The following is a 16,537-nucleotide window of genomic DNA, read 5'->3' on the forward strand; positions in this document are numbered from 1 at the left end:
GCAGTGTCCGAACAATAAAGATCTTGACCTGTTTGGTATGGGACAGGGAGGTCATCTTTGAGGGGTGTCACTGTCGCCAGCAGGAAGCGCCTGGGTCCGCCTGGCTGAGCCCTGGCCATTGTGGCCATCCGGGTGGGGAGTGAATGAGCAGAGGATGCGGTCTCTAAATCTTTTAAAATAAAAAGCTTTTTCATTTTATTTGAGAGACAGATGAGCCATCCAGTGGTTCCCCCAATGCCTGTAATAGCCAGGGCAGGGCCAGGATCTTACTCCTGGCTTCATACATGGGTGGCTTGTGCCATCACCACTGCCTCCTAGGGTGCACATTAGTGAGAAGCAGAGGCAGGACTGAAATGTACACACTGTCGTGCAGGGGCGAGGGAATAGCAACTGACTTCACCGTCATGCCCAATGCCTGTGCTCGAGTAAACATTTGTCCACTTCCTTTGTCCTGAGCTTCCTGAAAGGCCCAGAGGCGACACTCCGCTGCTCAGCCCTGCCACGCCACCTTTTCTCACGCCTAGCAGGGCCCAGCCATCACCTGTAGGCAAGCCCCCGGCTCCCAAGGCTTCTGTGTAACCCTGTGCTCCGGGCCCCACTGTTCCCTGGTTCAGCCCCTTCTAGGGGAAGGTAGGACAGGAAGTGCGCTCTATCGGGATTGGTGGTGTGCATTTCCCACCGTGCATGCAGCCCCCCACAAATCACTTCCACCTGTCACACAAGAAAAGTTTATTGAAAAATAAAGTTCTCCCTAGTTTTCTCTACAACAGTGGAAAACAAAGCAGTGCTCTCTAGGCCAGTACAGTACGTTTGGACAGTGACACCTTATTTGCAGAATCCTGCACTACTTAAACCCCAGAAGTGAACTGTAGAAAATGGTTGTAACAGGATTGGTTTAAAGACGCTGATGCAAACGGCCATTAGCTTAAAGACATGGAGGCTGGGACAGCAACTACAGCGGAAGGAACTTCACCATCTCCTTTGGCATCAATTTCATGCTGTCATTGTGGTAATTCCTGGGGAAGACAGTCACCAAAATGCTTCCCGAGCTTTGGCGGGTGGGACAGGCTCTGCTCACCTTCCGGACCTGCTGTCCCAGCGAGCTGTGTAGGCCTCCAGCTCTGTGGATGCCCTTGGAGTAGCCCCTGCCGTCCACAGACCACGGCTCCATCCACTACACAAACACGTGGCCTCCGGCTGGGCAAGTCGGGGGTGTGGGTCTGGTGGGGTGGAGGGCAGGCATGACACCCACAGAGCAAGCATGCTGCCCCTCAGGTGAAGAGCAGACCCAGGGATCTGGAGAGGACGCTGGCTCCGGCCAGTCTCCCCTAGTTCATGATGATGGTCCAGACAGGGCAGGAAATGAACTTCAACTACACCGGTGAGGAAGGGGCAACATCCCCAAGAAAACAAAACGCCAAGGGGATTTGGGCAAACCACATTACACCAGGAGCAGCCCCTGGGTCCGGATCGGAACAAGACCACATCCCTGCTCCAGTTCCTCGGCTGGCTCTCTCTGGGACCAGGCCCAGGAATTAACCTGGAATCCCATGGAAACAGGCGAGCGCTAACCAGCCTAGCAGTCTGATCCTTAAGGACCAGAGGGGCCACCCCGGCCAGCAGGGGGCAGCAAAGGGGCCTCCTGGGGAATGTGCAGGATCCATTGGTCATCCCTTCCCCTAAACACCACAGAAAAGCCTGTTATTGCATTTTGTAGGAAAAGAGTTACACATGATTCAAGGGGTACAATTTATAGCTCAATGTTCCTCAAATCCCATGGAATGTTCCAGAAAGCAGGAGTGGGCTGAGGTCTAGGAGGTGGCCAAAGCTCATCCTTAACTGTTCTCAGCTCCAGTTGATAATTTTCGCTGGGGCTGAAGTCTGGCACATTTTCTGATCTGTGCCTTCAGGGGCACAGAAAAATCCCAACCGGCAGGGCAGCTGCAGAGCTTGGCCACTCTATACCAGGGACGCCTACGACATTCAACTTGGAATAGTAATTCCACATTGGGCTTGAGTTAACAATACAGTGAGCTCAGCTCCGTATTTCTCAAGTTTTAGGAAAGGCTACTAACAATATTTACGACTTACTATGTGCGAGGCACTGGGCTAAACACTGAATCCTTACAGAACCCTAAGTGCTAAGAAGCTAGGGTGATTTTTCTCTCTTAATGCATCTGAGACTATACAGCTAATTTGGGCTTTTGCTATAAAAACTTTTTGTTGAGGCCAACGATTCTTTACACCTTCTCAGCCTCCTTCATGAGCACGAAGCTACTGCGGTAGCCCCACAGGCATGGCTGGGATTAGAATAAAGCCAATGTGGACATTAAAATATTTTTAAATAAATAAAATCAATCCAGGCTTGGGATAGTAAGACATACAACAGAGCCTGTCGTTAACAAAATATACTTTTTAAAATCAAGACTTAGGGGGCGGGGACGTGGGAGAGGGTGGCAGTGTTTAATGACATACACAGCCGAGGTAAACTACCTTGGGCTGGTCCCGAAAGCCCACACTCGCCTGGGACCACCACCCTGAATCGGCTCCATGCATCACACAGCTACCACAGTGTCATGCTGGGGCTCTGCTCCCAAACAGGAATCTCATTATTCTCTTTCATGAAGTCTTGCATTCACTGAGAAACCAAAAAGCAGACGCAGACCCTGGGGCCTCGTACCCATCAGTGCTGCCCTCACGTGAGGCTGGCCTTCCCACCTGGCCATACCACAGCAAGTGTGGGGGCAGAGGGAATTCAGGCCGTCTGCACAGCCCCAACCAGTGGTCCCGAGGCAACCCAGAGGTGTGGCCACGCAGTCCAGGAGGGCGCAGCCTGGGCTCCGGCCAGCCAGCCCTTTGCTTGGGGTCTGCACAGCCTCCCACTGCCTCTGGGGGTAGATTCGAATGTTCACACGCACATGCTCTGTGGCACTGCCCACCCCAGCATCTACAGGGACCCATAGACCTGCCCTGCCTGCCTCCCAACAGCACACAGATGCCAAAACCCAATCCCAAAGAAAAGTAAGAAGGCACATCAGGAAAAAAAACCCCGCCAAGGAGCCGTCCCTGACAGCTCCAAACACAGGGCCAACACAAAAAGCAAACGAGAACAAGAAGCAGGGACAAAAACGCAATCCAAGCAAAGACGCCCACAGCGGCTCCAGCTGTCCGTGTGCAAACGGGAAGGAAAGGAGGTGGTGACTGCCTTCCAAGACGCGAGTCTCCCCTCTGAGGAGCCTCGCTCCTAGCCACGCTGTCTCCCTCTCACTAAGTTAGAGACACGTTTCCCCCACTTTAACAGCTTAAGCTCACAAAAAGCAGGGAATATAACCCAAAGACCAGGCAAGACATGATCACAGCACGAGAAGACATTATCCCAGTGGAACTCTTCTCCCTAGGGAACCGTCAGCACCCACACACTGGTTGAAGATCCTCTTAGGACTGGCAAGAAGAAAAGGGCTGCGGGCTCCCAGCCCACACTCTCCTTTCCACGCAGGGCAAATGTTAGCCCCCTCCCCAATTTCCTTTCAGGGGTCACCAGCCAGATCTAGGTCAAGTCTGAGGGGGCCTGGGAGCCGGCGTACATTCTGGGGTCACTGAATCTATGGATAATGCCCTTGACAACTGGAGTGCGGGTTTACCCCCAGCAGTAGCTGCCCCACTTGCAGACAGTCCTGGGCAGGGGAAGGGACGTGGAGAGTGAGAGGGAATTTTAAATGGGACAAAGTGCTCTTCCCGGCTGCCTGACCGACCCCAGGGACTTGGAGAAAAGGACCTGGAAGGTGCAGAAGCCCTGGGCTCCAGGACAGCCAGCAGATGAGCCCTGCAGCTACTGCAAGTAGGGACGGAGCTGCCCTCCAACAGCCTGGCTTTCCCCGTTCCTGTGCTGGCTGAAACAGGTCTCTTGCCTAAGGTGTCTATGGAAGGGATCACATGTAGCCTGCAGGCTCCCCCTGCTGGATGAATGCCTGCACTGACATCCTGTTAGAAGCTTCCAGAAGAGCCCGGGAGAGGGCAGTGGTGGCCCAGGATTTGCAGGTCTGGCAGCTCACGCCAATTCTTACCATAGGATGCAGCCAAGAGGCCTTTGCTTACAGGGGGAGGGTGTCCGTTGTCTCCCTTCCCACTGCGGGACACTGTGCAGTGTTTAAGTAGCACCCCCACATAGACACACCCTGTCACCAACGAGGTCTCCTTTGCCCTTCTCAGCCAGAACTCGGGACCCCTGTACAGTACTCTCCCTGGAAGGTTGGCTCAGGGGCCATGTGAGCCTGGGGGGTGGCGGGGAGCAGACCCCAGCTACCTGCCCTACACCTTCACCATTTTCTCCACTGAAGGTGCATTTCAGACCCACTGTGCAGAGATGTGAGGGCCTACTTGGTGCTGTTCATGCACTGGGACAGAAACCAAGCAGCAGGCAGAATCTGCCCCATGGTCCTGGCAGAGGCTGCCCGAGACGGCAGGCAGGGGCCCCAGACTGCCAGCAAGGGCAGGATGGGTGATGTTGCGGCTCTGGTCAGGGACTCGCCTATGCCACAGGGGAGACAGCAGGAGCTGCACAGAAACACAGAGGTGTACACAAGCCAGCCCGGCAAGCAGGGTTTCAGCGGGGTGTGCCTGGACACAAAGGCAGGGCACAGCAGCTCCAGGGTCTGCAAGGTGGGGTCTTAGGTCTCAGGGGATCAGGCCAACCTGCAGCGCTTCTCCACGCTGCTGCTCGCTGCCTGCAGCATGACCACGCCTGGAGGAGGAGCCAGCGGCTGACTCCCACGCCTCGCAAGCTGCACCCACAGACCAGCAGTCAGCACAGCGCACCGAGTTCATCCTGAGCGAGCCCCTGCTCCCCAAGCAAACATCCATTCCTGGACTTGGGTGACCTGACGCAAGCCGGCCAGCCAGGAGCCCAGCTCCAGTGGTGCTACCAGTTCCAAATGCGCGACTCCACTCCCATGCCTCACAGCTCAGACTGCACTCTCTGGGGGGCCTGAGAGCCAGCCTTCCAGCTCCAAGAGCGGCTCTGAGGCCTGCAACTCTCCTGCCCTCCACCTGGTGGCCTGCAGTGGGAGGGCAAGCGTACCACAAGCTAATCAAGGAACCCCCCCTCCCCCCATCCTGCATTTCCCTACTAAAGGGAGTCTAATGAGAAACGGCAACGGGGGTTGGTGCAGAGGGGCAGGGGACACAGAGGAAAGCAGCCCTGTCCTTGGTCCCTTGGGTGGGCTCTCTGGGTAACACGGTCAGGTGCCCCCACGCCAATGGGGGTACCTGTGCTCCAGCTGCCGTGTGCAGGATCTGCGCCCTGGGCAGCCTGGTGGTCCCTGATGCAAGAATTCCTCTTGCTGGCCACGGCTGCTCTGAGAAGCCTGCCCCACGGCATAGCCCGCGTCAGCTTCCTGTACCCCGCAGAAGCAGGCAGATGACAGTAGTGTAAAAGTGACGATTAACAGTGGGAAGTAACAGAAGAAACGTGTCCTGGGTCCCGGCGCCCTCCCCGCTGCCCCTCCCACCCGCCCGCCCAAATAAATAAGTTAATGGGTTTAGGAATAGGACAAAAGTTCTTTCCAGTCGGCTCCATTCTTCCTCTTTCATTTGAAACCAATCTTGAGGCTTTCTCTTTACCCTGGGGCAGCTGCACCGACAGTCCCCCCCAGCAGGTGCTCCACGAGAAATAGAAACGGGGTGTTCATTGTACAGGGATCAGCCAGGCTCCCGGCCGGGCCACTGCTCTCCCGTTCTGTTTCGGTGGAAAACTCCTCTGGGCTGCTCCGTCCCTAGCAGGGGCAAAACCCAATCGAAACCTTTGACGGAAAAGTTCAGGCTCTGGCCAGAGTCCCTGAATGACTTGGGCCCCCCAGCCCCGCCCACAATGGGGCCAGTGCGGCCGCTTTCCCCACAGGATGAGCACAGGCCGAACCAGTGGCCGCTATAGACAGTCTTTACACAGCGCCACCTGGCCCTTGATGAAGTCCCGGCAGGGGCAGATCCTCTGGTGCCTGGGGTGGGCGCCCGCGCAGCTGAAGAGCAACAGATCCCCCTGGAACACACAGTGCTTGTTCTTGGGGTCGAAGGACGGCACCAGGATATCCTTGGCCAGTTCTGAGCTTTGGCAGCTCACCTCGTACCTGAAGAGGAAGAGAGAGAGGCACATCGGTTGGAGACGCAGGGGACAGAACCTGCCCTTGTCACCGGCCGCACCCCGACAGCCAGCCTGCTGAGGTTTGGATAGCACAGTTCTCCAGCTGTAGGAAGGAAATGGGACCCTCCCTGGACCCCCTGATTCTCCATCTCTAGGGATCTGGTCCTGAGAAACATGTGTGGGCCAGATGCATGCAGGGCGGGGCTGTGTTCAGGTTAGCGTCATCTGCAATGGGAAAAACAGAGACAACCTGCACTCTCCCAAGTGGGGAACTGCTCACAAATTAGGACCCCTCTGTGCCTTCGGAGTTGCAGGCAGCCGATGAAAAAGAACGAGCGAGATACACATGCAGGAGCATGCGCAACAGCTGTCCCTGAGGAAGCTCAAGGGACAAGACGCACAGGGCAGTCAGCCTGGCGTGTGCCTGTGTGTGAGTGTGAGTGCAGGCAGTTGAGAAAGCATTAGCAATGGCTGCCTCCTTGAAAAGGCTTTAAAACAACTCCTATTAGGGGTGGCACTGTAGCATAGTGGATAAAGCTGCCGCCTGCAGTGCCAGCATCCCATATGGGTGCTGGTTCAAGTCCTGGCTGCTCCACTTCCAATCCAGCTCCCTGCTAATGCACCTGGGAAAACAGCAGAAGGTGGTTCAAGTCCTTGGGCCCCTGCACCCACGCGGGAGACCCGGAAGAAGCTCCTGGCTTTGGATCCGCCCAGCTCTGGCCATTGTGGCCATTTGGGGAGTGAACTAGTGGATGCAAGACTTTCTCTCTCTCACTCTGCCTTTGCCTCTCTGTAGTTCTGCTTTTCAAATAAATGAAATAAATATTTAAAAAGTAAAATAAAAGAGACTCCTATTATACAAGGAGACTCCAAAATGTTTGTGAAAAGTAGAAGCAAAAGATGTTTATTTTGGTGCAAACCATTGAAATCCATGCACACAAGGTGTTTGCAACATGGTCATGTGGGCATTTGGCACAGTGCTTGAGACACTGGCTTTTGTCTTTGGTTCAAGTCCCAGCTCCACTCCCAACTCCAGCTTCCTACTAATGTGCTCCTGAGAGGCAGCACTGATGGCTGCCACCCACACGGGGAGGCTTGGACTGAGTTCCTGGATCCTGGGAGGGAATGAACCAGTGTCTAGAAAGTATCTCTCTCTGCCTCAATTAAAATTAAAACATCTTTAAAAGCTCATGGAAAATGCATGCTGTGAAAAAAACTGCATACATTTCAAAAATTTTCCTAGCACCAAAATAAACCTGCACTCTTTTAATGTCATCTTCCTTGAGCTTTACTGAAGTTCCCGTGTACAGCCACAGGCTGGCCCCTGGACAGCACCCAGAAAGACGACACTGTCCTGGACCTTAGCTGCAACGCAGGTGACCTTTGGCCTTGCCGACGGCACCCCAGCGGCAGACTCGGGCACTGAGGCTCGTGTATGCCCAGAGCTCCTGGTCTGTGCTCTTGTTGCTTGGCCATGACTTCCCAACAGCTGTGTGGGCTGGGGAAGCTGGCAGCTTCACTCCCTGGGTCTAGGACCCTGGCTGGGGGGCTAAGGATACCTGGATATTCTCTGTTCCCAATGGTGTTGGCCTCTGAGCTCAAGGAAGAGCTCCAAATCTTTCCTTCTCCCTGGAATGCACTGGTTCCGCCCACCATGACCCTTTGAGAATGCAGGGACCTTACCTGATATCCTGTATAGAAACCAAGGGAAATCAGGGATGCCCCTGAGTTCAGACAACAAGGCGCGTGTGTGTGGCGGGGGACTGGGGTAGGCAGGGAGACCTGGGCTTGAGTCCCAGCTTTGTCTCTTAGAAACTGGGTGACACTGGACCAACAGCAGCCCCTCTGTGGCTCGGTTTTCTGTAGAATGGGAAGCCACATGTCTTAACTGCATTTATCAGTGCTCCTCTGGCACTTGGCAGACTATAGCTGAGTCAGTTGTCTGTGAAGCGGAGTGCTCATGATTATTACGGCCACGGTCACGGTCAGGATCATCGTGGGCTGGCAGGTGCCAGCTGAGCTGTGCCTCCCTGCCTGACGGCCCATACTTTGTTTAGCACCATTCCAGGAGATCTCACTTCTTGCTGTCAGGGAGTGGATCAGGATGGGGATATGGAGATTTCCCCTGCCTCTGGAAAGCCTCCAAATTCTCACTCCCGCTCGCTCTCATCTCCAGTCCACAGCTTGGGTCCTGCCTCCCCTGGCTGCACTAACCAGGTAATTCCTAGCACACCTGAGGGGGCTTCTGGGAACTCTGCGGGGCTGCCAGCCTGGCTCTGCTCAATAGTGGCTGAAGCCCCTGTGGCTTCTGGAACTCAGCAGGTCACCTGCGCTCCAGCTTCCCTCCCCTGCAGGCCCCAGGCTCCTGCTGCACCTGCTAATGAGACCAGAAACTCAGGCCAGAACGCAGGAAGTGAGAGTGTTAAGGATTTCCTAACAGGAAAAATGAATCAGACTTGGGGTTATCAGGTCCTGTGTGGCCCAGAATGGCCAGCCAAGACCAAGGGGAACTGTGCTCAATTCTGCATGTCACCTGCGTCACATATGACAGACAGCTGACCTTGGGATACAGCCTTGTTGTTACACTGTATAGCTGGGTGAATTACAGCAGCTGCTGTGCCTTAACACGAGCCATGTGCCCAGTACACTGCTCACGGCAATATGGAAGTCTCCACCCTGCTCTGACCCCACTGTGAGGGCTGTCATCCTCATGAGTTGAAAAACCTGGGGTCTCACACAGGCACATGTACATCTGAGCGGAGCTCCAGGCCCTGCCCTGCCCAGGCCCTTGCGCTGAGCCCACACACAGTCTCTGGCACACGGGTGAGACCTGGTGCCCTATGTTCCCCTACAGTGCTATGGGCATGCGTGGGCTGAGCATCCTCTGGGGGCTGGCACTGGTCTGCCTCTGCTCAGGAGCCCCCCACAGCCCTGGGCAGGCAGGCAGGCTACGCCATCATCCGTGAGTAACCAGAGCCAAAGTCACCAGGGAGGAGAAGCGACTTTCCCTGGTGGCCGGAGCCCCTGTCCTCAGCCACAGGAGACTCCACCCCTTCAGGACACGCCCAGCGCCGTGTCTGCTTCACTGTCCCTGTGGCATCTGCCCCGCCCTCATGCACTGTGTACCTTTTCCCTTTCCCCACAAGGAGCCGCCTTCCCCCATCGGCCTCACCACTTTCCCCACATCTGGGATCTGATGGTCACAATTGCCATTTTACACTTTCCAGCTCTTGAAGAAGAAGGTAACACAGTAACAGTGCCTTCCCTAGTATGCCCCCTGTCGCTCCCCCTCTTCGTGGAGGAACGACACAGGACCCTGCGCTGTTCTTTCGTCTGCTCGGCCCTCCCCGGGTTTGCTGCTGGTTCTTCCCGGGTTGGCTACTATCCCTTCCACCTCCGTGGAAGGGCAGTTCCCCCTGGCCACATTCCCCACTTCCGCAGGGGAGCGGCACACCGCCGGCCGGTTCTCTGGGGGGCTGCACAGGTGTTCCTTCAGCTAGATGTTCCCCATAGATGTTCCCCATAGATGTTCCCGGTGCATGCCGTCTCTCTCCTCCTTTATAGTCCTCCTCCGCCAATCCCAACTCGGCTGCCCACACGCCAAGTACGCTGCTCTCCTCCAATCAGTAGCAAGTCCTACAGTTTATTGGTTGAACTGGAGGCAGCTGTGCGGAAGCTGTTTACTTCTCTCCCAGCGCCATATTGTGGGAGAGCAGATGCATAGAATAAGTCTTAATTCCAGTAACTCAGTCCAGTCCGGATTGCTCCCCACAGATCCCCCTTTCTTTTTATTTTTGGCGTTGATACGCGCCTGTCTTCGGTGTCCCGCAGCACACACTCTGCTCTACTTGCTAGAGTTGCCACAGGCTCTTACAAGTCCTATCAATCAGGCAAACCGAATCCGGGTCCTCTCATTGCCATGTTGTGAGGAGGTTTTTAGGCGCTGATGCGTGCCTGTGTTCGGTGACCTGCGGCTCACACTCTGGTCGAGCCGCCTGCTGGCGCTTACCGCCTTAATTAGGCAGACCGAATCCAAGCCTCCTAATTGTTGTATTGTGGGGGAAGCCTTACTGATGTTAATTCGTGCCTGTCTTCGGTGACCTGCGGCGCATAAGCTGCTAGCCGCCGCAGGTGCTCATCGTGCTCATCGCCTCACTTAATCAGGCAGACCGAATCCAAGCTCTCACATTGCAGTATTGTAGGGAGGCCTTTCTATTTCTCTATTTCTCTATCTCCGGGCATTCCTATTTCTCCCATTTTACTTCTATCTTCCAGCATTCCTATTTCTCTCATCTTACTTCTAAACTTCTGTTTCTCTTATCCCCGCAGCTTCCCGCTGCCCGCCCCGAGGCTACTTCTCGGCGGCTTCCCAGCTGAGCCGCTTCAGCCCGCGCCTCTCTCATCTGCGCAGCTTCCCGGCTTTGCGCGGCTTGGCTTCCCGCGCTCCGTGGTCTCCACGCCCTTCGCGTCTGCACCACGGCCTCGCGCCAGCCCCGTTCCCTATCTATTCACGCCCCGTGCTCTCTCTGCACGCGGCGGCTTCCGCGAGTAACACAGCGTAGCTTACGTGTCCGCCACTAGCATTCAATCTAAGTTCCCCGGGCTAGCCTGGCGAATTCAACCCAGCATACGTCTCCGCCCCACGGTTTGGCTTCCCGTCCTATGCTCCCCGGGCTAATCAGACGGATCCCAATCTGGCTTACGTTTCAGCTTCTGGTTTTAACTTTTCGCCCCCTATTCCCGGGCTAACTTGAGAATCCCAAAGTGGCTTTCGTATCCGCCTCGGCCTGCACTCGCGGCTTCATTTTCCCTAACATTTTTCTCTACCCGGTATATTTCCCCCAGCTTTCCTCCAACAATATTCCTCCCTCATTTCTCCTGGCCTCTCCCCACAGTCCGCGTCCGAGTCTGTTTGTTCTAGCTTTCACTTTCGCTTTCGACCTTAGAGATTCCTCCCAGCTTCCCCCCGTAGTCCGTATCCGAGTCTATGCCTAGGCTTTCAATAGCTTCTTCCGGCTCCTTTTTCGTCCGGCTTTTCCCTAGGCTGTTTGCTAGTCTCTCTCTCCGGTAATTTCCCAGTTCTTCCTGTTTCTTCCCTCTTAAGTTTGCTATCCGACCTAGGTTTCCTAATCCGAGTCATTTCTTCCCTCCTAAGTTTCCTATCCGTCCTAGGTTTCCTATCCGAGTCACGGCACCATTATGTCGCTCCCCCTCTTCGTGGAGGAGCAACACTAAACCTTGCCTAGGCTTCATATCCGAGTCACGGCACCATTATGTCGCTCCCCCTCTTCGTGGAGGAACGACACAGGACCCTGCGCTGTTCTTTCGTCTGCTCGGCCCTCCCCGGGTTTGCTGCTGGTTCTTCCCGGGTTGGCTACTATCCCTTCCACCTCCGTGGAAGGGCAGTTCCCCCTGGCCACATTCCCCACTTCCGCAGGGGAGCGGCACACCGCCGGCCGGTTCTCTGGGGGGCTGCACAGGTGTTCCTTCAGCTAGATGTTCCCCATAGATGTTCCCCATAGATGTTCCCGGTGCATGCCGTCTCTCTCCTCCTTTATAGTCCTCCTCCGCCAATCCCAACTCGGCTGCCCACACGCCAAGTACGCTGCTCTCCTCCAATCAGTAGCAAGTCCTACAGTTTATTGGTTGAACTGGAGGCAGCTGTGCGGAAGCTGTTTACTTCTCTCCCAGCGCCATATTGTGGGAGAGCAGATGCATAGAATAAGTCTTAATTCCAGTAACTCAGTCCAGTCCGGATTGCTCCCCACACCCCTTCCTCCCCTGCAGTCCCAGGAGTGAGGCTGAGAACCCAGCTCCAGGGGACAGGATCAAGGCCGCCAGCCCCTCCTGACCTGGTGGCCACTGGGGCTCAGGGCCGCGTCCCCTCTTCAGGTATCACGGCACTCCCAGTCCCGAGGCTGCGGCCGAGAATTCCCACCCGAGACGCTGGTGACTCGGAGTGGGGCTGCGTTCCCACAAATCCACGGGTAAGCCGCAGAGCCACACCTGACATGACTTAGCAACACAGCCCAAGGCAGAGCGTTCGTTGTGTCCCCCGATGGTCACAGGGCCAACCACAGCTGTGGCTGCTGGATCCTGAGGCAAGGTGCCAACCCCCGGGACAGAGATCCAAACCCCAAATCTGACCCATGCCCTGAATGCATAAAGCTTGTATGCCATGGAGAAGGCAAAAACAAAACAAAGCATTCATAGTCAAACTAGGCTAAGCTGGGGACTGTCGGCAATTAAGATTTTGAAAGATAGACCTATAAGAGGTAGCAAAATTATTCCCTGGGCTTCACGTTCCTCTGTGGGGCTGAGTCCGCCTGGACTTCCTGGGATTCTCTTTTCCCCCCGCCACACGTGCAGCCTGGACCAGAGGCCAGGTCACACAGGCTCCCAGAGGGGCCCCCCCAGCACTCAACCACCCTAGACTCATGCATGCACCTGCAGATCACTCACCCAGTTCTCCCAGGTTCAAGACCACAACCCAGGGCTCGGTTTATGGAATCTACTCACAGACAGAACCTCAAACTTTTTTTTTTTATCTTTTCATGCTTCCATTCCATGAAGTTTCTGAAGTATCCTCCTATCAAATTCACATGATACAACCAGGACAGGTGGTCTGCAAGGAGTGTAGACACCCAGGACTGAAAGTGGCTTAAGCTTGGCTCAGCCCCAGGCCCCATGCTGCACAACGAGCAGCCCTGGATGACAGAGCACTAACTGCTAACTGGCCATGAATATGGAAGAACAAGGATACCTCTACACTGAGGGTGACTCAGTAGACTGGCGGACAGCCAGAGAGCGGGAGCATCCCAGTGTCACCAGCTCACCAGTATTTACAAATGCACCCAAAATGATTCAGTAGGGCTCTTATTATTACAGAATTCACTTCAGATGGCTTCATTGTGAAGCCAAATTTCATTCTAGCCTCCTGGTGATGAACTCCCTGTCTCTAAAGCGCGATACAGGTCAGGAAGAGCAGCCCTATGGCTCCAAGCGTGGACATGGGACAGTTCTACCCGAGTCGCTTTGCTTTGTGGACTCTGTGTGGCATATGGAGGCTGGACCAGGGACCGGCTTTCCTGGTCTGGGCCTGGCAGCCTTGGGTCTACTCTGCTTCCCAGAGCCCTCTGGAAGAAAAACCTACTCTACTCGGTCTTTAGCAAGCACAAGATGTGATCTCGCCATTGCCTAGGAGATGTTCCCATTTGACAGATGGCAAAACTGATGCAATGGGCGGAACTGGTCGCTCACTCAGCTGTTGGCTCCCCTTCCTGTCCCCACTGACTGAGACCCTCGCCTAGGGAAGCTCTGAGCCAGGCCTAATGACAGTGCCTGGGTAAAGAACCCCGGCTCCTGCTTAGCAGCAAAGGAAGCTGGGCCATTCCCAAGTCCCACTGGGGTCCTGTCCCCAGAACGTAGCTTCTTAAGTCTGCTGCTTCAGACTTCGGAGGGGGCCGCCTCGGAACCTGGTCTTCCTGTGAAAAGGATGGGAGAGAACAGCAGGCCCTCTTCCCTCCCCGGGAGCGCTTCCCTGCTGGGGAGAGGCCAGAGGCTCACCTCTCTCTCCCACACTTGAGGATGACAGCCACAGGTGGGACCAGCCAGCTCAGACCACCGTGCACAGGTGACCCCCGTCGGCCAGCAGCTCGAAGGGGACGAGCTCTGGATTGAATGTGTTCCTGCAGGCCCCGCTGCTGGGAGCTTCGCCCTCATGTGCAGATTAACACTGCTACTGTGGGAGGGGGCCACCCGCCTCGAGAGTGGGCTGTGACAAAAGTGAGTCTTGGCCCCTTTGGGCTCTTGCCCACTCTTGCCCTTCTGCCTTCTGCCAGGACATGACAGCCTTGAGGCCCCAGGCCGTGCCAGCATCGTTCCCAGCCTTCTGACCCATGAGCCAAATAAACTTTGCTCCCTTAGACGTTTCGCTGTCTGTGGTACTCTGGGTGTGGAGCCAGAGTGCAGGGCAGAAAAGCCCCAAACTCCAGCTCCACTCCTTTTCTTAAACACCCTCCTCACGGCTGGGACAGCACAAGCAGTACACTGAGTATTCAGATCTGGGAGTGTAGTGTCCTTTTCTAGGCCAGTCTCTTGGAAGAGAAGCCTCATCAGAGCTATTTGGGTATGGTGAGGTGTGGGGAGAGACCAGAGAATCAAGCAACATATGGACTAGTCTGGGTCAGATGAAAATTGGGAGAGTAGATTTAGCATTGGTGGGACAAGAATTTGAGGCCAGAGGCACTGGCACTTGGGAATCTTTGAACTGTGTAGGCTAAACTCAGAATGCTGGGGCCAGTGCTGTGGCGTAGTGGGTAAAGCCTCGCCTACAGTGCTGGCATCCCATATGGGCACTGGTTTGAGTCTTGGCTGCTTCGCTTCTGATCCAGCCCTCTGCTATGGCCTGGGAAAGCAGTAGAAGATGGCCCAAGTCCTTGGGCCCCTGCACCCACGTGGGAGACCCAGGAGAAGCTCCTGGCCCCTGGCTTTGGATCGGCACAGCTCCAGCCATTGTGGCCATCTGGGAAGTGAACCAGCAGATGGCAGACTCTCTCTGTCTCTCTTCCTCTCTGTGTAACTCCAGCTTTTAAATAAACAAATAAATCTTTAAAAAAAATGCTGATGCAAAAAAAAAAATAAATAACAAAAACAAAAAAACAACACAGTGCATCCTAAAAGTCATGCAAGCACAAGTTATATAAGTCAAGGTGAGGCTGACCAGGCTGGGCAGGCATTTAGCATAATGGTTAAGGCACCAGTTACAAGGCCTGTATCCTACATCAGCGTACCTGAATTCAAGTCCTGACTCCACTCCTAATTCTGGCTTCCTGCCAGTACAGACCCTGGAAAGCAGTGGCAACAGTCCAAGTGATTGGGTCCCTGCCATCCATGTGGGAGACATGGATTGAGTTCCTGGCTCCCAGCTTTAACTCCAGCCTAGCACTGGCTGTCTTGGGGCATTTAGGGAGCAAACCAGCAGATGGAACACATCTTCTCAATTAAAAATAACAAACAAGAAAGAACACAAGGAACACCCAAGGGTGCCACCCACCTGCCCTGCAAGCACCCGGGAGAGTGAGGCCTGGCCCCCTGTGATGCACCACCTGCCCAAAAAGTCAGGAAGAAAATTCAAAAGGGAAAGGGCCACCGAGGCAGAAAGTGGCACCTAGAATTTGTTGTGGGCATCTGTGCCAGCTCCTTCTCCCCGTTTCTCATAGATTTCCGATTCCAGGGTGGAAGATGACCACCTGCCTCCTGCACTGCTCCAGCTCTGCTGGGGGCCACCAGGGGCCCAAGAGGTGGGTCCATGCACCCCTGTGGGTCTGTGCCCACCTCTCCTCCCAGCATCCTTGGCCCAATGTCAGCACACGGAACACCTCCCCTAGTCTGCCCTTCTCACATCTTTCCCCTAAAGCCCTGGAACCAAGAACTGACACGGTGTGGCTCTCAGCCCAGGTCTGGTGCAGAAGGTCAGCTGGTGTCCACAGAGGCTGAGCCGTGGCCATGGCCCGCCCACACCCAAGCCACTTACTTGAGCACGTCCTTGTTCTTGTTGAGGTGCTGGAAGAAGGATGGCTCGCAGATGAGCTGGTTCTCCTGGCACACTTGCTTGCAGGACTGCCCGGGCTCAGCTAGCTTCACCTGCAGCGCACTGAGGGGCGGCCACATCACTTGCCCATGACAGAAGTCCTGGAATGACAATGAAGCCATTAGCCAAGGGACCAAGGGTTCCACAGCAGCTCCCCAGCCCTGCCAAGCAACCCTGACCATGGGGGTCACCCACTAGGAGATAGCAGGAAAGGAGAGGTGTGGCGGGAGAGCCACAGACTTGGGTTGGGCATGCCCGCAGGCCAGGTCTTGTTCTCTAACCACCACACTACTCATCCCCCACCTAGGACCTGAGGATGGCAGGTAATACCTGTAACTGCACACAGCACCACGCCTGAACCTAAAGCATGCCTACTCTTCACGACCACCACCATCATGATCATCAGTGACGTCAGACGGTCCCTGACCACCTCCGCCCTGGACAATCAGGCTTCCCTCCACCTGCTGAGTTGTGTCTGATTCTAAAGGCACTGTAATGTCTCTCTGCTTTGGCAGTCACCTGCTACGACACTGTTGCACGAGTGCTAGTTTATCTCAAGGGAAGGTGCTGACGCTGTGAGATGCCATCTCTGATACTGCTTACCACGGTGCCACATCCTTGGGAGAGAGATCCACCAGGGGAGAAATGGTCTGAGCAGGGCGTGAGAGGAGCAGCAGGAACACACAGCCCCTGTACGGGTGTGTGGAGTGCTCAGCACGGGGCAGGGCCAAGCACTCTCAGGATCTAGAAGGAGGAGGACCCGGGTGGGTTAAGGCTCAGAGGGCCAGGAAGCAGCAGTGTGGACTCTG

General features: G+C 55.3%; 1 protein-coding gene across 12 annotated transcripts in view; it reads right to left on the reverse strand.

Annotated features, from left to right (window-relative positions):
• Positions 1–714: 714 nt before the first annotated feature.
• Positions 715–16,537, reverse strand: part of MGAT5 (alpha-1,6-mannosylglycoprotein 6-beta-N-acetylglucosaminyltransferase) — a 379,218-nt gene continuing 363,395 nt past the window's right edge. For all 12 annotated transcript variants that reach the window (XM_051849614.3, XM_051849612.3, XM_089329303.1 and 9 more), the window contains exons 16-17: positions 15,672–15,829; positions 715–6,122 (exon numbers count right to left, since the gene is read on the reverse strand). In XM_051849614.3, the coding sequence (XP_051705574.1) occupies positions 5,924–6,122; positions 15,672–15,829 (357 nt within the window). In that variant the 3' untranslated portion in view covers positions 715–5,923. The remainder of the gene's footprint in view (positions 6,123–15,671; positions 15,830–16,537) is intronic.

The sequence above is a fragment of the Oryctolagus cuniculus genome, chromosome 3, assembly GCF_051225735.1.
Source record: "Oryctolagus cuniculus isolate XC-2025 breed Fujian yellow rabbit chromosome 3, ASM5122573v1, whole genome shotgun sequence".
In the NCBI taxonomy this organism is placed as follows: domain Eukaryota; kingdom Metazoa; phylum Chordata; class Mammalia; order Lagomorpha; family Leporidae; genus Oryctolagus; species Oryctolagus cuniculus.